A 21,897-nucleotide genomic window follows, 5' to 3' on the forward strand; every position below is an offset into this window, starting at 1 on the left:
AAGGAGGATACCAACATATTAACCTTTGGCCCAGACCGCACTGGAAAGAGAAGGGAGTGCGTGCATTGCTTCGCATATCCCTACTGTTCACCCAATTAAATGTTCTGAGTGCGTTGCGGGTATTTTGAGGTGTTTACAGTTTATTCTGTGTGTTTGCATCATAAAGTATCTCAACAGTGGACATACATTCACTTGCATTTAAAGAATTCCTTAGCCGCGTACAGCTAAAGCAGCATCTGTTGACGTGATACCCTTACTGTAAACTGTAGTTAAGATGTTGCGCGTTCCAAAATCAGCTATAGTTGTATTGTACTTGGAAGGACACAAAGTAGAATTACATGTTCCAAGTTTTTTCTATGAGCCATATAGAATCATAAATAGAGCCATGTTTGAGACATTTTTGTGATTAAGGGCTATATAAATAAATGTGACTTGACTTGACTTGACATGTCTGGCTCGCTCGCCATAGAATTCCAATCCCCGATTAAAATGCACCTGCACTGACAACATTATGAAGACCAAAGAACATACCAGGCAGGTTTGTCATAAATATCAATACTCTGCACAATTGTGCTCATTTAGTGAAGAGTGGCAAGAAGAAAGCCCTTTCTGAAAGAATATCAAGAAAAGTATTTTGAAGGCACATGGGAGACACAAATTACCGGTGGAACAAGGTGCTCTGGTCAGACTAAAATTTAACTTTGGGCTAAAAGCAAAGTGTTACGTTTGGACTGAGAGTAATATTGCACATCACACTGAAAACACCATCTCCACTGTCAAACATGGTGGTGGTAGCATCAAGTTCTGGGGTTGCTTTTTTCAGCAAGACTGGGAAGATTGTTAGAGTTAATGGATGGTGCCAAATACTAGGTGATTCTGGCACGAAATCTGTTGTAGTCTGCAAGAGACCTGAGAATGGGGTGCAGGTTCAACTAACAACAGGACAGCAACCCTAAACAGAGCAAAAACAAAGCAAGATCTACAATGGAATGGTTTAAGACAATACAAATGTGTTAGTATGTCCAATACAAATTACAAACCTCAGTCTTTTGGAGCATTTGTAGAAAAATCTGAAAAATGCTACGCTCAAATGATCACGGTCAAACCCTAAGAAACTTGAGCTGATTTGTAAGGAAGCATGGGCAAATATTTATGAGTCAAGCTGCGCAAAACTTCATACCCCGAAAGACTTGTGGCTGTGATCGGGGCAAAAGGAGTTTTGAGTATTAACTAAAAGGGTGCAATATTTTTGCAAGGCCTACCTTTAAATTGTTGATTTCTCATCACAATATAACATTTATTTATTTGATTTCCCAACTATTTTGAGTTTTTTTATCTATAGGTTTGGCGCCTGAAATACGGCAATATGTCAAGCCACATGTTACACATGCTTCGACAAAATTTCCTCGTCTTATCTTTCCGGAGACTTTAGTTTTCCTCTTTAACCCTGTCTGCCTCTTCCTGTTTCCTCATTTCTATTAAATATTTTTACACTCAAGGGTCTACCACACTACGTGTCGACATTTCAGACTCATTCTGGGGCAAGCAACTATTTGGAGTTGGCCAATTGTTTTGAACCCACATTGGGTTCGCGGGGCCATCGGCAAGCTTCTTCCTGTATGATTTTGATTTGTGGATTGGGAAATTCAAGTGCCATTTCAGTTTGCCGTGTTTCTCCATTTCATGTACGCTTGGGTTCAAAACAATTGGCCAAGGGTCCGAACGTGGAGGCCTATTCAATTTTTCATTCATGAATAAATATAAATGCGGACATCCACATATTAAGTTTCTTTACAATAGTTTTTAAATAGAATAGTTTCATTGAATGTATTTTGAAACACTCACACTTAAAATGAAATAACATATAAAGTCACAATTTTAGGCGCCAAATGTGTGTTTTAGTTTTGTAATATTATTGTAGGTGTATTTTTGTAGTATTTCTGCAGATTTTTGTAGTATTACTGTAGGTTTATTGTTTTAGTATTTTGTTGTATTTTTGCAGCAGTATTTTTGTGGTATTACTGTAGTAGTATTTTTGTTGCATTTCTCTTGTAATATGTATGTAAGAGTATTTTTGTAGTATTTCTGAAGTATCTTTTTAGCATTTCCATATGTCACAAGCCAGGAATGGAGACAGGACCCAATAATGTTCATTTTACTCAGTTTTTATTGAGAAAGAGAGCAGTGCTTGCTTCCGATGATCGTCGGTCACGGGTAGCTGATGGCAGGAACACGGAAGTGGCATTTCCGTGTCGAGCGAGGTTAGTCGCAGACAGCGAGAAAACAGGTCGATGGCCGGGACGGAGGAGCAAAAGCAGGTCGGCAACGGGTATTAGGCAGGAAAAACAGAGCAGGATAATGTCGGATAGTACAAAGCTTGCCCAGCTGAGAGCATAGGTTCGCAGACGGTCTGACAGCTTCCTTTTGGAAGTTGGGGTTTAAAAAGAGTCAGGGAGCCAATCAGCGACCAGGGCTGTTGGCGCCAAAGAAACGGGCACAGGTGCCTCGTATCAGTAATCATGACAACATAGTAGTTTTTTGTACTATTTCATTAGTATTTTGTGATATTACTGTAGTTGTATTGTTGTATTATTGTATTAATGTTGTCGTAATTTTGTAGTACTTATTTAGAGTTTTGTTTCTTTTCAGAATGAAAGCAAATAATATAAGTCCCTGTTTTGTGGCACATTTTTGCAGTATTTCTGTCGTATTTTTGTTGTAGACAAGGGCCGAATGAAACAGCCTGACGGGCCACATGTCACCCGCGGGTCGTAGTTTGCCCAACCCTGCTGTATACCAACAACTGGGATGCTAAATGTAAACAAATCCTGTCGGAGCAGGACGTTTATCGGCCCCACCCCAAAACATATACAAGACAGCAGAGAGAGTCGAAATGGGAGGGAACACGTTTATTTCACTCAAACATTCGGTCGTGTTTCGAAGTTGTCCGGGCAGACAGTCGCATTTATACTGTGTTCGGTCAGCGCTGAAGTGTTGTTTTTCTCCAGTTAGGTGCTTGATCCGAGTCGCGGTGACCCAAAAAAGTTCTTTCAGTTAAGCAAATAGTTAGAATCCAAATTCTTATCTGTTAAGCAAACAGTTGGAGATGCCCTGACCTGGCCAAAGTCCTGTCAGTCACGTAGCCTCCAAATGCTTTCTTGGTTTCCACAATAACCCTCTGCCAATGAGAGCACCAATGCCCCCGAATGTACTGAAGGTACAATTGCACAAAACAAAGTTCCCAAAGGCTTTTAAGGAGTGTCACTATTTTGCCCCATGATTTGAGAACCACTCTCATAGACCAAGCTCTTTTTTTGTCACTGATTAGTGCAAAGGGTTACCATTTACATTTTTGTTTCTAAAATAACAACCAATGATGTTATAATTTTCTTGTTACTATTTTACTATTAGTGTTGGGGATAATGCTGTTATTTTTTAATTACCTGGTAGTCGAGCTTAATACTTTTCCTCCGTTACAACCGTTCTATTCAACTGACTCTAATACTGCTCAGAATATTTCTGTCATGATTACTGATTCGGGGCACCTGCGGCTGCCCTGTTGGTGCCAACAGCCCTGAGCGCTGATTGGTTCCCAAGAGGAAGCGGTCAGACCGTCCTGCGAACCTACGCTTTTGTTAGGCAAGCACCGTACCCTCTGACAATCTCATGCTGTTTTTTCCTGCCTGTTACCTGTTGCCGACCTTTTTTCTGGACCGATTTCTGCCCTGCTCTTCCGTCCCGGCCACCGACCTGTTTTGCGCTGTTTACTGCCTGATACCTGTTGCCGACCTTTTTTCTGGACTTGTTACCGCACTTGCTCCCCTGTCCCGGCTATCGACCAGCTTTCCTGCCTCCCACGACTATCCTCGCTCGACACGGAAGTGCCACTTCCGTGTCCGACGATCATCGGATCTTGGAAGCAAGCACTGCTCTCTTTTTCAATAAAACTCAGTTAAACGAACGCTATTGGGTCCTGTCTCCGTTTCTGGCTTGTGACAATTTCAAATTCTTTGACATACGACAACTTCTCATTAAAGTTTCCGAAATAGTTGCTTTCCCAAGTAACTATTTAATTCTCATCTCATTAGCTGCACCGCTTATCCTCAGTAAGGTCGCGGGGGTGCTGGAGCCCATCCCAGCAATCATCGGGCAGTGGGCAGGGGACACCCTGAACTGGTTGCCAGCCAATCGCAGGGCACACGGGGACAGACAACTCACTCGCTCATTCACACCTAGGGACAATTTGGACCAGCCAATTCACCTGAAATGCATGTTTTTGGAATGTGGGAGGAAACCGGAGTGCCCGAAGGAAACCCACGCAAGCACGGGGAGAACATACAAACTCCGCACAGGTCATTGAACCCACGCAGGAGGTTCCCATGACTTGAACTGTGCCGCACATGCGCTAACCACTGCGCCGCCGTGCTGCCCACTATTTAATTCTATCATAGGTTAATTCAGTAACTAACTCAGTTACGTTTTGGAAGAAGTAGTAAGTGACTATGACTAATTACTTTTTCAAAAGTAACATGCCCAACACAGGTTACTATTATGTTAATTCAAGGTTTTAAATTAAGAAGTAGGGTTCAAATAGGCCCATACGAACACTCAAACATTTGTGGTGATATATGTTTATAAACGTATATAATGTGTATACTATGTGTTCATTTAAATATAACTTAGCAAGAATTGTTTTTTGAGACACTGACAATGTCAATGATTTCTAATGCCAGTTAGATATCACAGATATCCTAGAAAATTGCAATGGTGAGGTATTTTCAGATCTGGCCTGCAGGCATTTCAAGTGTTCTTAGGGGCCTACCTGATGCCCAAGGGAATCTGAAATGTCCGATTCATCACAAATGTATGGCCACACATTCAAAATACAGCTGGGTCAAAAAAAACTTGTTTTGGGATAAGTGTGGAAGCATTTTTTTAACCAACCCCCTGTGCTTTGACACAAAAAAAAAACAACTCACAATTTGTTTTCAACCCCCACTAAAAAGGGTTGTATTCTTAGGTGTGTAGTATATAGCCTCTCATAGTGGTATGAAACAAATTGTATTTAAAAAAAAAGGAATAGAAAAAGAATTTGTTTAATAAGCAAAATACATGAAATATCATAGAAACGTGCACTTTATAAAATAGTCATAGGGTCAAGATTTTTTTATTCATTTTAAATAATGTAAGGCTCACCAAGCTGGCATAATTGTTGGTCATTTTGCTGCTGTTAGCCATTTTTTAAAACTCCATTACGGGTTATTTTTGACACATCTTTTTTAACCCTGACAACAAGAAGACTGGAATTTGTACTGGTCTAATTTAATTTTAAAGTGTAATTTTTGGCACAGGTAGTGAAATGCAATCTTAGTGAATTTGAATAAAGAGTCTGATTACATTGATTTAACTAAAAGACGGTCTATTTGTTTTATTCCAATTTGGGTTCTTTTTGACCCAAGACTTTTAACCTTGACAAAAAGTAGACTCGATTTTAGACTGGTTAATAGGAGGTGTAATATTGGGCACAGATAGTAAAACACAATCATAGTGATTTTTTTTCTGAAGAGTCTGATTAAATTAATCCGCTTAATTTTGTTACTCCAATTTGGGTTATGTTTGACAAAAAAGTTTTAACCTTGACAAAAACAAAACTCGATTTTAGACTGGTTGATAGGAGGTCTACTATTGGGTACGGGTAGTGAAACACAATTTTAGTGAATTTTTCTGAAGAATCGGATTAAATTGATACATTAATTAGGCAGTCCATTTTGTTACTTCATTTTGGGTTATTTTTGACTCAAGTGTTATAACCTTCACCAAAGTTAGACTGGATTTAAGACTGGTTAATAAGAGGTCTAATATTGGGCACAGGTGGTGAAACACATTTTTAGTGAATTTTAATGAAGAATATGATTAAATTGATTCATATAATAGACAGTCCATTTTGTTACTCCATTTTGGGTTATTTTTTACCCAAGTGTTTTAACCTTGAAAAAAGGTAGACTGGATTTTTGGCTGATAGGAGGTCTTATTTGTAGCACAGGTGGTGAAACACAATCCTAGGGAATTATATTGAAGAGCTAAATTGAATTTTCCTTTCACTGAAATAGGACTATCCAGGTAACCGAAGGAAATTAAGGTAGCTGCTTTGATCGGGTGCGAGCAGGCCATTTTCCCACCTATGCTAGTAAACAAATACTTTGTTGCCTACGTGGCAAGGGCAGCGCCGTGACATTTTTTTACATACTTAATACAGCCTCAATAACTGACTCCAAAACACAGCTGGAAATAAAAGTGATCACATTTAAGATGCAAATTATGCATTCAATCTGCAGGCACAACCCCTTCCTCCATTTTTTCCACGCTGCCAATCCTTTCACCCTCTTTTGACACTGCAGTGTTGGCGCCTCATTACTGTGAAAGTAGGTAGCAGATCATTTCCATCCCTGTGGCAGAAAAGTAAAAAGAAAAAAAAAAACGATGAAAAGCCACACTGAAGGTATGGGGTCCGATGTAATATATTGTGCCTGATGAGCACGCACTTGCGCATGAAAATATGATGGGCTTCATGCATACATGTTATGCACACATGAACATCAGCATTGTATTGCTTATGTATGAAGAGGGCAGTCATGTATTCATTTATAGAGAAAACATTTTTAAATTATATTTATGTAATTCGGAATCTAATTTGGTGTTAACCTTTTCGGCCAGCAGGTAGTGCTCACGGTTTCCCAACCAAATCATTTCAACATAGCCTAATGTTGTGTCTAGCATTTATCATGAAGGAAGCAATATCCTAAACATATTCTAATTTTAGCTTTCAATTGGGGATTTTTCAGTTCATTGATATGGATACTAATTGATCAGTCCAGAAGAAAAATAGTAGAGACACATAAATGAATAAGGCACGTGTCTGATACTAACAAACTACATTTATGTACATGACATAAAAAAGACAATGGGGGTTGGGGGCAGGGGGGTAGAAGGGATTGCATGGGTCTTCTGGCGCAGTCTCTGAAGATCCTTTGGCACCTGTTATACAGGTGCAGTTTGTGAGTTGTTCCTTAACCCGGCTAGGGGCGCCCCTCAGAGTGCAGCTCCTCAGGTTTTGCACCATCTTTCGTCGCAGATTGCTTCTATCCCCTGGGCGGCTGTGGAGGTGGGTGCCCTTTGGCAGTTTGCAGCCATTGGCGTAGACTTAGGTGATGTCCCTGGCAAACGACAAAAAAGACAGCACAAAATGAAACTTTGGTGCATCTTACTCGCATTTGGAAGTCATAGGCAGATTTATTGCAGGTGTATGTGCTTGGGTCTACGCTAGGACGGGTTCTATGTGTCCTTCAAGTTGACTATGGGGTGTGTGGTAGAAAAAGTGGACAGTGGTGTAAAAAAATGAAAAAACAAAAACATAGCTAACGGCATGACCTTTTCTGGGTGTAGTTGGGTGTGAAAGTTTCAGCGAGAAGACTCGTTAAAGTTCGATTAGGCCTAACATGACATTGTTTATCAGTGATCCTTTGTGTATAGGGTCCCCTAATAAAAGGAATGACGATCTCCAGAGAGTTAGGCCATACAGGAGAATAACACAACCTGACAGGGACAATGTTAGAAAGGGGGCCAAGTGGGGCATAAAGGGTCTAGTGCTGGCAAAGAGGCACTAATGGCTTGTATTTGTCCACAGTAATGTCAATGTCAATTTAACTCAGGTGATTTCTTAGAAAAAGTTTTGATTGTGACTGGAAAAGTCAGGTGTCGGTAAATAATACCTAAATGGTACAGTTTTCACATACCTCACATTGGGAAGTCAATTTGGCTAGCAATGATGCTTTGTTTATTGCTCAGAGTGACGGTCAAGACTTGGCATGTTGAGGCGACAAGTTAGTCATTTTGGTATTGCAGTATCGCTTTGGATTATGCATGTCGATCCCAAATTGGTTTAAAGCCGTATACACAATTATCACGCTTTTAGTGAAAGTCTAGGACACATAACTGATGTCCTTTGGTGGTTAAAAATTCATACATTTTGACTTTTACTTTTTCCATGGAGTACGCAACAAGTTCTGGGTTTTAACCTTATACTACACTGTACGTTAATAATGAAAGGCATTTCTCGAATATTAGGAATGACATGCATTAGTGTGGCACTTCAACAACACAAAATAAATGTTAGCTGCAGGGGATTTGGTTTCTCTCATTCGGTACTCATTAGGGTAATTCATTAATGCAAAGTTGTTTCAACCATGGAGTTGATTTTCTTCATGGGCAACAGTTTTATTCGATTGGGGTGCGGCGCTGCGCAGATTAAGGACCCCAAAAAAAGAACCCACAAAAATTCTTAATTGTGTAACTATGTGGTAGCAGTAAAGGAGTTCTTCCTCGACTTTAAACACACTAAATATGCGAAAAAATTGGTCAGAACCACAAAATAACAACAAAATTCAGGAGAGGTGTGGAAGGGGTCTGTTTGATCAGCTCCCCACTTTTCTCAACATTACTCGGTTTGTCACTACAGTGACATTAATTGGACTCTGTAATTGGACTGTGTAATTTGTAGAGGGCAATTATTTTACCCAGGTACCATTTTTTTTGCTTGTGTAGCCAGTACACCACCTGCTGACGTGTCATAGCACGCTGTGATTATGATTTTAGCCTATACCCCCCTTTACTCCCCGTTGCCAGCTGCCGGAGGGTAGGCGGCACCGTGGAGTTAGGTGAAAATTCTCTCCTAACAGGCGCAGCTGATGCCGAATACTGAGAAAGGTTCTGACCATCACCATCTGGCACAATAGCAAGTGCTACACATTTTAAGGTGATCATTATCGGTTACGATTAGGTCCAAAAAGCAATGACAATGGGGTTTAACCCCTCAACGTCTGACTGCCATAAAGAGATGTCTAACATTTACAACTCTTTCACAATGTTTAAAAATTGGCCTAAGTAAAATGCACGGTAGTAAAGGTTCTAGGGCTGTAAACTGGTTGTCTGGAAATGGGCACTTTGGATCCACTTTGATGAACTGGTCGCTCCAAATTGCCAATTTTAGAAACGTTTAGACGTACCATTACAAAAATGTGTAAAACATAATCTTTAGTTTTTGAACAGGGACGTGGTAAAGCTTCAAGCTATTGTCCCAGCTGTGTTCTGGCTAAGATGGCCATGTTACACTCTTCTGCAGGCTTGTGAAAAAATCAGTTACAGTTCGAAAGAAACCAAAACGTCCATATGCTCCAAACAGTTCAAAAACACTATTCAATTACTTTAGGTACGTCTTGGCTTGGGATTTAGGCGAATTTTACAGGAACATTAAGGGGTCAACACATTCCCAAAAAAGGTTGAGACACCTGGCTTTTGACCAGAATAAACTATATTTAGTCAGTATTTTGCAAAATGAAATAATTGAAACAGGTAGACCTAAATTAGGGTTAACCAATGGTAGTGGTTACAATGCGCCCCTTGCTGTATTGTGAAAGGACTTGGTATTACACCAATCTCTCATTTTTAACAGGGTTTATGTTTTCAAAATATTCCCCCATAAGTATTTCTGTAAAAAAAAAGTTTAGTGCATTTGTTACAGGGACTGTTTTACCAGTCCAAATGGAGACCAAGATCCACAATTGAAAATCTGTAAAGCAGAACTACCGTAAAAGGTGAAATATTTTTGCACGCAGGATTACGTTCTCAGAATCGTCCTTATGTTATTACATTGGTACTCACAACTTCCTTAGAGGCTGTTTTACAATGGGGTAAAAGGTAAAAAAATTAATTGCAGTAATGTTTTAAAAAAAGATATGTTGACATTTAGGTTTCCTCTAAAACGAGTTGTCTATTTTTTTATTTTTTTTTTATGCATCAGAAATATTATTTTTGGGGGTAAGTAACTTAGATTTCATTCCTGGTTCTGGAAGAAACTGTCCATTCAACCAACCAAACCAACCAACCAACCAACTAACCTACCAACAAACCATTCATTCACTAATACCTCATTTATCTACTTTTCATTTTACACTTTAGTTTCCATTGCTACGCAGATGACACTCAACTACCTGTATATCTTCCGATGGAGGAATCTGCCACACTAAACTGTGGAAATTTGGAGGCCTGCCTCACTGAGATAAAAGAAATGGATGTCACTCAACTTCTTCCGCCTTAACTGTGAAAAGACCGAAATGTTAGTTATTGGTCCATTGAAATGCCGTGACTTGTTCTCAAAAACTGCTCTGAACATTGACAAATGTAATATTACCCAGAGTGACTTAGTCAAAAATTTAGTTGTCGCATTTGACCCCAATCTGTCCTTCCAAACACTCGTTAAGAATATTACTAGAACAGCTTTTTTCCATCATCGCAACATTGCTAAAATTCGCCCAATGCTGTCTCAGTCAGATGCGGAGATTATAATTCATGCGTTTGTTACCTCCCGTCTCGATTACTGTAATACACTACTCCCCGGTCTCCCGAAGTCCAAAATCAAGAGCCTTCAGCTGGTACAAGATGCTGCAGGGAGGCTTTTAACAAAGACAAGAAAGTTTGATTACATTACTCCGATTTTAGCTTACTCGCATTGGCTCCCTGTTAGCTTAAGATGTTATTTTAAGGTTCTGTTGGTATTATACAAAATCATGCATGGACAGGCTCCCTCATATCTTTCAGACTTAATTTTTCCCTATGTTCCGGTCCGGAGCCTTCGCTCTGAAAATGCTGGTCTACTAGTGATCCCAAGAGCCTAGAAGAGAACCGCAGGTTCAAGAGCGTTCTCCATTCGGTTCCCGATGAGATTCGATCTGCAACCTCAGTGGAACTGTTTAAATCTAGGCGTAAAAGCTATAGCTTATGAATGACCTATATTTCATGTTGATGATATCTGTGTGTTTATCGTTATTACAACATCCATTGCAGACTGTTCATCCTGGAAGGGGGATTACCTCATGTGCAGTCCTTTCTCAAGGTTTTTTCATTTTCCTCATGTTGAGGTTTTTGAGTTTTTCCTTGCCCTCATGTAGGTTTTAGATCAGGGGATGGTGTAATTCCAGTCTGTGGTTTGCAATAATCTGTGCAGCACTTTGAGACTCCTTATGATTCAGGGGTATACAAATGATTTGACTTGACTACCCATTCATTCATCCATCCATCACTTGCGGGAAGCAATGAAAAAGAGGCTAGCTCCACTTGAGTTGGTCAAAAGTCTCAAATTTACCATTGTACGCAATAAATAAGAACAAGTACAAATACAGCTATGCCTTCAAGAAATTAGAGCTAAACTATTTATCTGATATATATATATATATATATATATATATATATATATATATATATATATATATATATATATATATATATATATATATTAAATAAATATATATTATATATTAAATAGTGCAAATCATCTATCCAATATATCCAACCAGCAATGAATCCAAGCGATGCAACCAACCTACCAACCAACAACTAGCCCTACAAACCAACAGATCATCCAAAGTATTAGATATACAGTATGCCATTGAATAGTGCAAATCGACTTGATAAAGTGCTCGTTGAAGTGCTGCGCAAAAGCTTCAGGCAAATAACAAGCACAGTAATTCTACTGATTTTCCAGGAAAGCCACAGTTGTTGAATTTCCTTTTATCCACGCTAGCATTCATCTTAACAATTTATTTTATTTTTTATAGCGCTTCTTAAAGTCCTTCAAGGCACTTCATCTTCCTCTTTTCATAACGGAATGCATGCATACATTAGTGTGTTCCACCACGGTACTTGCTGAGTTTGCCTTCAAATGATGCAGCTCGCATCTTTGGTGTGCGGAAGAGCAAAAACAGCAGTCAGTATTGTAGCTTCAGTCGTCACCCCCTGTCACACAACGGACCCCTGACAGGACGCTGCTCTCATTACAGCCCCTCTGCCATGTCGCCTCTAGTCACTCACACCTTATGAATAATCCATCTCGACTTCGGCGTCCTGATGAGTCGCTTGGCGCTTTTGACATGGATGGCTGACCCTGCCCCGATCCACAGCACCAGACGGCGCATCCTTCTCCTCGTAACCTCTCTTCGGAGAAACCACTCAATAATGAGGCCTCTTGTAATACTTGTAAAGTCCGTGTTGACAATAGGGAGTTATTTGAATTCCGCTTCAGAAACCTACGGATGGAAGGATTTACAATTTCTTGTACTCAAGCAAAATGTGAAATCTTCAGTTTGGTTGGGAATAACGTCTGACAGGATCTGACACAACATTTGCTCTCTTAAGAGCGCCACCTTGGGGGAGTGGCTGCAGAGCGCCCTTCTGCAATAAATTTCTCCCAACACCTGCACTTCATAGTTGTCGCTGTTTAGGTTAGGGCTGCAACAACAAATCGATTAAAATCTGTTGCTCAAAGTGTTTGGCTACGGATTACATCATTGATTCGTTGTGTCATTCGATTTGTACCTCACTCAGCACGTTAATTCAATGCAAATAAAAGTGCAACTTGGCTTGTATCGCTTTGATCCAGCAGAGGGCAATACAAGAGCACATTTTGTTGCGCAACATCCTCTTGATCTGGCGATGAAGAGGGTGGTTTGAGACTGTATTTTGATGCCGAGGGTCTCCTGATCTGACGAAGTACTTGCATACTCCAGTGTTCATTTTACCTCTGAAAAGTGATGGGTCCCGGGGACTCGCATGCTCAAAAACCTATGGGTCCCAACAGAGATCTATGGGTCCTTAAAATTTAGTGTTATCGAGGTTGAAATTGTAAATCGGCGACAAATATATAAATAAATATATAAATCTATATATTCATTCAGTTTTAATCAGCACACTTAATTGGTAATACAAAGCAGTTATCACTTCAGATTTTTCAGTTCACAAAAATATTGTATATTATACAAAATAATATTGCTGAAATATTAGTCTATATATTTATGCAGTTTTAATCACTTCAGATTTTTCAGTTCATATATTCTTCGTGGTTTGCTGTCCCGCCACAGTTGTAATGCCTTCTCAAGGTCCAATTGCAGCAACGGAATTTCCATAGCTTTTTTTGTGGTTTTCATTGTCGTTGTGCCGATCCTATGTGCGTTTCTGGAAGTTCGTATTGCGAAATGATTTATGCAATCCAGTTTTTTGTCACGCTGGGTGCACGCATCACAGAACATGTAGCCTCCATTATCATACTTCTCATTGTGTAACCAGGAATATAATTGAGTCCATTTTGGAAGAGAAGTCCTTTTCTTGCTAGGAGTATTCTTTTGTCTATCTTTCGTCGAATCGTTCGCTTCAAAACATGTTTTCCTTGCCTTTGCGGTCTTCCGAAGAATATCTCTGCCGTTTTTTCGTGCCGGAATTATTGCCGTTGTTACCACTTTCTGTATTATGTTTCGACTTATTACCGACACTGAAAAAATTACCAATTTTTTTTGATTTGCACCTAATAGCAACTGTTTTTACGGAGGCATACTTCTCTTTCACTCAACAACCACCAAAACAATGACGTCATCTCGAGATCGGCGCGAGACCAAAACAAAAAATGGCGAAAGTTTGGATTGCGGTAAATCTTTGTTAAAAAAAAAAAAGTAATCAGGTAATAATGACAATTTGGTGTCTAAGAAGTTGCATCTCGGGGACGCACGTTGATTTGACACAATGCGCCCCCAGGGACGCGGGCAAACGTGAACACTGATACTCTTTCAATGTTGCGTAGCTTTTTTGCACTTTCTAAAAAAAAGTATCCTACATATTTTCAAGTGTATAACATACATTTGTATGTATTTCTGTTTATTGTTAGGCTCTTTGACAAAAGTTTAGATTTTTGGGAATTATTATATATTATACCATATAGTGTGTTTTTTGCACAATTTTTCTCTGTCCTATCATTCAACATTTGAATAATTTTTTTACAATTCAAAAATAAATTGAAAAAATATTTGACCAATTCATCTTTTGTTAAAATAATTGTTAGTTGCAGCCCCAGTTTACATTGACTGTACCCAACAGCAAATATTGTTGCATAGTGAAAAAGAACGACTCCTCCTCCGCGTCTTTGACGTATAGGATGTGAGAAAATACGGGTAAAAAAATGCTGAAGTTAAGCAGTTCTGTTGAGGTTTTTTTATTCACAATTACACTATCGATAAACAATTCTTTCCGGTTTTACGAAATGCGCACTCAAAAGGGCTGACATTGACTTATATGTCTAAAGGGCGGTGTTTGTAAAAAAGTTAACATTAGTAGAAAATTCTTATCGAACACCAGCATTTTGTGCAGACTGGTGTTGATAAGACTCAAGGCTTTCTCCCAACAGCAAACCAAAACATCATTTGGAACAATGTAGGGACTGTAACAACTGAATGAATGAATATATTTAAAAGTTAAGTCACGACATCAACAAGTACTTGATTATAACTACCGTACACTCAAATGCAATATATGAACAAGGTGCATTTATCATAACAAAGTGAACAAGATATACATTTCTGAAACAATAAAACATTTATTGCTGAAAATTCACACAACAATGACTATATTGTATATACAGAGACATATTTCAATATTACAACATTGATATTTTATTTTACAGCTTTGATTTGGAAAATATTGTTGCTAATTTTATTGCACTATTTCCCATTACACTATTGTTCTGATGCACTTACAACATAGGCCAGTCTCCAAGCACTATCCTGTAAATATTTGCCTATTTATCCTAACAATCTTTTTTACCTTACTCTTCTCTTTTATTACATGCTTATTCTGGAATTCCACATCAAATCATGACGTTAACAATGTTTACTACATTGTTATCAATGATGAAAAGATAATTCAAATTCTAAGATACAGTGGGGGGGAACTAAAGGTGAGATATTAGGCCAGAGCCTGAGCCCGAGCAGAGCCCGACCCGATATTTGGCCTAAAATATAAATCCTCAACTTTGGGTTCGGGCCGGGCTTCTCTCTCGTCCCCCTTTTTTAAAAAAAAGTATCCACCCGTCATTGTTCTTTGTTTCTTTTTCTATTTGGAGGAATCCGCCGAGCCCGCAGAATCCATCCCACAGATTCTCCAAAAAAGAAAAAAAACAACAAAGAACAATGACGGATGGGTAATTAAAAAGAAAACAGTGAGAGAGAAGCTCTCCTACACTCGAGTCATCACAAATAAAATATGAAAAACTGGGTTCGTTATTTGGTCGGGCTCGGGCTGTGCCGGGCCTTTATGACCGCAGCCCCGGCCAGGTCAGGTCAGTCTGGATTATTTAGGCCCGACCTTACCTCCAGGGGAAAACTATTCAACCACAAATTCTGCAAGTTCTCCCACTGAGATGGATTACATGGGCATGATATTTCCTGCATCCACCAACTTGCTAACTGGCTGGAAAATCAATGATCTGAAATAGTAACTGACAACTTGGGTCATCTGGATGAACTTGCACAATTGCTGGTTGACTCTGACCCTCCTTTTTCTTTAACTGTACGTTGACATAGTGATTACAATTCCCTTCTCACATGCTGCTTAACTTTGTCGGCTAATTGGATTTCTTTCTCTCGTTTCCAGGACGACAACTCCATGTTTTTCCAGTTTGGCCCTTCGATCGAGCAGCAGGCCTCGGTCATGTTAAATATAATGGAGGAATACGACTGGTACATCTTCTCCATAGTGACCAGCTACTACCCGGGCTACCAGGACTTTGTCAACAAGGTGACTAAGCGGCAGTAGCATGCCGGTGTATGTACAGTGGTACCTCTACATCCGAGCTCAATTCTCTCCAGGATCGTGGTAGTAGTTCGAATTGCTCGTGTGACGAGCGAATTTTCCTGTTATGAAACAGTTTTAAACTAGTTGGCCCAATCCTGACCTTCCAAAAGGATCAAAGTAAAACCCAAATAGTGATAAAACACATTTTCCTGATCACTAAAAACACATTCAAATAGTAATCAAAAACATTTTTATAACTTTCCGAGAATGAAGTGCAATTGCAACTTTACTACACTAGGTAGCAGTGGCGTTTTAGATTGGCAAAGTGTTTTGTTTACATTTGGTTTCCACATAGTTCCTTTTGTCCCCAACAATATTATGTGAACACTTACAAAAAAAAGAGTCAGCTTAGGGGGGCACGAGAGGATTACAGAAAATAATTGAGAAGCACTGCTATAACTTGAAATAAGCGTGAACACACAACATCTTTCACAGAACATTTTTTGGTCTGTTTTAGTTTTTAATCACTTAAACACATCGGACACTACCACTTTCAACAGGTCTTTTGAAAAAAAAAAAAAAAAAAAAAAAAAAAACTTTTCCAAAGAGATTTGTCTGTGCCACCCCCTTCAAATGATACGTAAATGCTTAAGGCTATTGAGCTGTAGGACAACCAGTTGCCATTTGTTCTCGATGTTTTTTCTTTTAATGAAAGCAGCAACTTCTTCTCATTTAGCCAGAAAATCTCTAATCCCCTTTGTAGACGCCAGCTTCTTTGGTGTGTCCACCCTGGAAATCATTGCAGCAAGCGCTGCGTAAATTCTTCTGCGGCTTTGTGATCACACTCGCTGCTTCCATATTGTACTCCTTGGCTTGTTGAATCGCAAACATCACGCTCTTGTTTTTCGTGCCTCGTTTCAATTATCATCAGTCTCCTTTTCTTCTCAGACACCCTGCAAAAAAGTCACAAAAAGGTGATGCTATAAAATGTGATTGAAGAGTTGCTCTTAAAACAAACTTGCTGCGGAATACAGGTACTCTACAGGTATAACCAAGGGCACTGAATCAGGTGCCTGCAGGCGGGAGGCGCATGCGCAAACCGAACCAAGCTTATGGCGAGGAGCAGTCACGATAGCAATGAGCGGTCTCAAACGGTCCCTAATGGTGGCCCTTGGGACTGCTCCCAAATATTATTTTCCTTCGTAAAGTGAGGCAAATTTTTGTTTAAGCCCTAGTGTGTAATATTTGACCACTAAATGGCACTGTTGTCAAATGGAAACAAAAATCAGTGCAAGCAACAAGACAGCAGACAAAAATGGCAGAGACCTAAGTTGGGATTCCACTATGTAAAATAAATACAAATCTTTTAACATTGTAATCAACATTGCTATGATAGTTTTACATGAACTATCTTTTGCCTGGTATTTTTTTACTGAATTGATGTTTTTGTACCACTAGAAGGCATTAAATATCACTCACTGTCTCTTTAAAAAATGTAGAGCTGCTGTATTGTACATATGTGCTGTGATTTTTCAAAGTGTGAGGGGGAGGAGAACAGTTGGTGGCAATACCACCTGTCTGCTACATTATTGTCACAGTGAAAATACTGCCAGGACAGTTTGAAGTTAGCGATGAATATGATTTCATTACTTCACTGTTATGATCTGTCGCTTTTGCCAACATTACAGAAGTTGTTTTCCCTCGGTTACTGAATCTGCTGGAGTGTGCAAATGAGCATGCTTTTTCTATTTTGTAATATTTCTCCATTGATGTACAAACGATGAAGCAGTTTCTTCTAGAGCCAAGGACCTGATTGCCTGGGTTCATACCGTAATTTCAAGCTTTTAAAAAAGATAAGGTTGGCAGACTCTGATGTAAAGGGGCCACTTCTGTCATTTTCTGATTGCTTTAATGGAAAAAGGCAGACCAGCCGACCATTTTGGTGTTATTTTTCTAAATTGAGTTGTTCTCTAAGGCTTTAGGTTCCTTATCTTACGGGTCAAGCCAAGACTATTTCAATGCAATTCTAGGAGAGTCTCAGTAATGCAGAAAACCAAACACTTGATACTTGCCAAGTACAAAAGGTAGAGTTAATATGATATGCATAATACAGACAGGACTGTTATATATTTTGCTGAGGGCAGCAACTTTCCAGTTCTTTCTTTGTTAATGGTGAAGAAAGCAGCTACCAGTTAAAGATAAATTCCTCAATGAAAAAAAGGTTCCCATTTGCACGAAACAGATTTGGCAGAACATTTTAAAATGTGTCAATAGCTTTCCATGAAAAGACTTGAGGAACTTCCACTTGAAAGTGTAATGGGAGAGCGAGGCGGACCCAAATGCAGGCGCAAAGGATAGAGTAATGGTTATAGGTTAATGGTAAATGGTTATTGAGATACTGTAGGGAAAACCGGCAACAAAAATATCACAGTACGGAAAACTTACAACAGACACGGGTCAATATCTCACACAGAAACACAGTCCGCAGAAAATTCAGTGCTGGCAACATCCAACAGTCTAAGACGTCACCAATGAGATCCAGCGGGATAGAAGTCTAGCTCTAAATAGAAGGGCAAAAGACAATCCAACAAACGCTGCTGTCTGAATTAGTCGATATAGGGAGCTAGGTAATGAGATGCAGGTGTGTGGTGAAATAAAGTGCATGTGGTCACTCTTCAGCCACTCTCCTCAGGTTGGCACCCTCTACTGGGAAAAATAGTGTGACTGATTCTGACAGAAGGTTTTCCAACAAGGAGTATCAAGAGAAATGCTGAACTTTGTCATACAGCCATTAGATGATATGTGGGTTGCAGCTGCATTGATAATAGCTTTCATTTTCACAAATTGATTGAGGTCTAATCGATGTCCTTTGAGATTACGGTATATTAGATGGACCTTGCATGGGTGAAAGATAATAATAGTCACAATCATTGGCCTGCTTCACAGTAGTGGCTAACTCCTAAGAGAAGTTGTGTTGCCATGGCAGCAGTTTTATCAGAAATGGACAAACATATCTCATAAAAAGAAGAGAAAAATACAACCTTGATGAACTGTGGAGGATGTTTTCACTCCTCTCTGATGCCCCTAGAGACTAGTACCAGATTAAAAGAGGTTCTCAGGAACGCTTCTAAAAGAGTAACCAAAAATCGACGATTGTAGGTAGAAACCTTTACGAAAAGAAAATACTTGCATATGCATCCCTATCAAATCAAACTCAAATAATATATGTTGTGGTTCCTAATCCAGTTCCTTCATTTCGCAACATAGTAAACCATTTTTTGGAGAGAAAAGTAAGGACCAGATTAAAATAGGGTGTAAGGAACACTTCCGAAAGAGTAATCAAAAGTTGTTGATTGTGGGTAGAAACTTTAAAAGAATTTAACTTGCATCATTTTAAAATCAGGCTTAGCTGGTCTATATTGCTGTTTCTGATCCAGTTTTCTGATTTCGCAATAATGTAAACCCAGTTTTTTGATAGACAAGTCAGAAGCAGTATGAAAGAGGTTCTTTAGAACGGTTCTATTTGACTGTACGGCCCTTTAGCGGATGCATTTGCATCTTTGTCAAATCAGGCTTAACTACTCTATGTTGTGGTTCCTGATCAAGATCCTTCATTTCGCAATGAAGAAAACTCGATTTTTGGGGAGACAAGTAAGAACCAGATAAAAATAAGTTCTCACGAACACCTCTACAAGAGAAACATAAAATCGATGCTTGTGGGTAGAAACCTCCATATAAAGAGACTACTTTAGCAGAGGGATTTGCATCCATATCATGGTCGACACACAGGCAGAAATTGAATCAAAAGAGGAAATTACTGAGGCAATAGACAACAAAAAACATGCAATAGGAGTATTAATGGATCTCAAAAAAACATTTGATACAATTAACAATAGCATATTTTAATAACAGCAGCTGAGGGGTTAGCGTGTCTACGGCACAGTTCTGAAACCATGGGTTCAAATCCAGCTAACAGCCTTTCCGTGCAGTGTTTGCATGTTCTCCACGTGCTTGCACTCCGATCTCCTCTCACATTCTAAATAAATGCATTCCAGGTTAATTGGCCAGTCCAAATTTTGAATGAGTGAGTGGGTTGCCTGTCATTGTGTCTCCTGCAATTGGATAGCAACCAGTTCAGGGTGTCCTCTGCAACTGCCCAAAGATAGGTAGGCTGGGCTCCAGCACCACCACGACCTTACTGAGGAGAAGCGGTCCAGATACTTGGACATTTCTGGCAAAGGCACAGTGAACACAAAGGTTCGAATAGAAATCGAATGGGGTGAAATTTAAAAGATGCATGAAAATAATTCCTCGGTGTTACAGTTGATGATAGGTGGAGTAGCATCAAGCACATACAGTCCCAAATTTCAAAAAGGTATTGCAGTTACACAGTATACAAGGTGAAAGGACTGTGCCCTGGAGAATTTTCTTGGCCAGTCCTGATGATCTTGTGACATGACCATATGACTGAAGATTCTGTCCGGGAACAGTTGACAAGAGTACTTTGTTGGGTCCAATGTGCCTTCTGATGGCTTTGCGCAAAGTTTTGTTTGTAACATGGGCTAAATGGGGTTAAGTTACCTGTAGCATCGCATATCCATGGCCTGGATTTTCCTTTTCAGTTTTGCTGTGAGAGTCCATGTCTCGCAAGCGTAGAGGAAGTAACCAGCGCTTGCGTGAGTCTCATCTTTGATATAAAGCAAGACATTATTGGGGGTAGAACTGGTACAAAAAATGCAAGGTATTAGCATAGTGTTTTGCATCAAGGATCTACATTGTGGTTCCTGATCCAATTCTTTGATTTTTAAACAAAGTAAACCCAATTTTCAGAGGGCCAAGTCAGAACTAGGAGAAAAGAAGTTCTTTGTTCTATTTGTACTTTTGGCCCTGGATAAAGCATAATCAAAAAACTTACTATAGTGGGTATAACCGGTACAAAAAGGAGGACGTTAGCATATGTTGTGAATCCTGATCTAGCTCTTTATCCCGCAACAAAGCAAAGCCAATTTTAGCTGTCACAAATACATTAAAAAAATCTCATCTCTCTTGTCTGTCAAGGTCCGCAGTACCATCGACAACAGCTTTGTCGGCTGGGAGTTGGAGGAAGTCCTTCTGCTGGACATGTCGGTGGACGACGGCGACTCCAAAATCCAGAACCAGATGAAGAAATTGCAAAGTCCGGTGATTCTGCTTTACTGCACCAAAGAGGAGGCCAGCACCATCTTCGAGGTGGCGCATTCTGTGGGCCTCACCGGTTACGGCTTCACTTGGATCGTCCCCTCGCTGGTGGCCGGAGACGCAGACCATGTGCCCTTGGTCTTCCCTACGGGTGCGCAGACTAGAAAGAGCAATATTATATTTACAAAACTGAAACCGACATGATCATGGGAATTCGAATACAGTAGACCTCTATTATATAATATTAATCTGTTTGAAGTGTGAGTCGCGAGGGGAAATTGTAGTTTGGTTGATTATAGAAACTTTTGGTAATGCGTTGCTTATCAGATCCGAACCCCTGGTACATTAGATAAAAATCTTAAAATGACAAACGGAAATATTAAAGGTTTTAGTTGAAATTATTTTACTGATTCGACCCACCTGAGAAGTCTGGATGCGGTCCCAGAGCCAAATTGAGCTTAACATCCCTGGTGTAAAGTAAAGTTTATTTTCACCACGATCTAAGAGGCCTTTTTCACAAAAAAAAAAACAAATCACAACTGGTGTGTTCAAGGACCAGTCACACAGTTGTAAATTGCAAAATAAACGTATAAAAACGTATCTGGTGAATGTTTTTTTTTCCAGTTGTGGTACGGATATTTTACGTCTAAATTCTACAGAGTGTTTAATTTAAACTGCTTATGTCACTGTGTATCCAATCGCAGGATATGTATCCTTTAAGAAGATCTTAGTCCAGTGTTTTTAGATTATTTTTTCTGCGTTTTATTTTCACGTTATGTTTATGCTTGACGCCATGTCATTCCATCATGTAGGGCTGATCTCGGTTTCATACGACGAGTGGGATTATAACATCGAAGCCAGGGTGCGAGACGCTGTTGCTGTTATTGCCACGGCAACCTCCACCATGATACTGGATCGGGGCCCTCACACCTTGATAAAATCCAGTTGCTTCGGGACCCCTGACAAGAAAAACATCAACACCGGTCACTCCAAGGAAATACTCAGGTAGGCACAGATGTGATTACTACACAGGATAACAAATACAACAAATTG

The 21,897-nt window shown here is 39.6% G+C and overlaps 1 protein-coding gene across 2 annotated transcripts in view; it reads left to right on the top strand.

Moving 5' to 3' along the window:
• grin2bb (glutamate receptor, ionotropic, N-methyl D-aspartate 2B, genome duplicate b) overlaps positions 1-21,897 on the top strand; it is a 181,610-nt gene that overhangs the window by 92,648 nt on the left and 67,065 nt on the right. For both annotated transcript variants that reach the window (XM_088342642.1, XM_088342643.1), the window contains exons 3-5: positions 15,526-15,669; positions 20,725-20,995; positions 21,657-21,849. In XM_088342642.1, coding sequence (XP_088198768.1) covers positions 15,526-15,669; positions 20,725-20,995; positions 21,657-21,849 — 608 coding nt within the window. The remainder of the gene's footprint in view (positions 1-15,525; positions 15,670-20,724; positions 20,996-21,656; positions 21,850-21,897) is intronic.

This window comes from Urocampus carinirostris, chromosome 8 (assembly GCF_059441175.1).
Source record: "Urocampus carinirostris isolate Australia breed hairy pipefish chromosome 8, RoL_Ucar_1.0, whole genome shotgun sequence".
Taxonomy (NCBI): Eukaryota; Metazoa; Chordata; class Actinopteri; order Syngnathiformes; family Syngnathidae; genus Urocampus; species Urocampus carinirostris.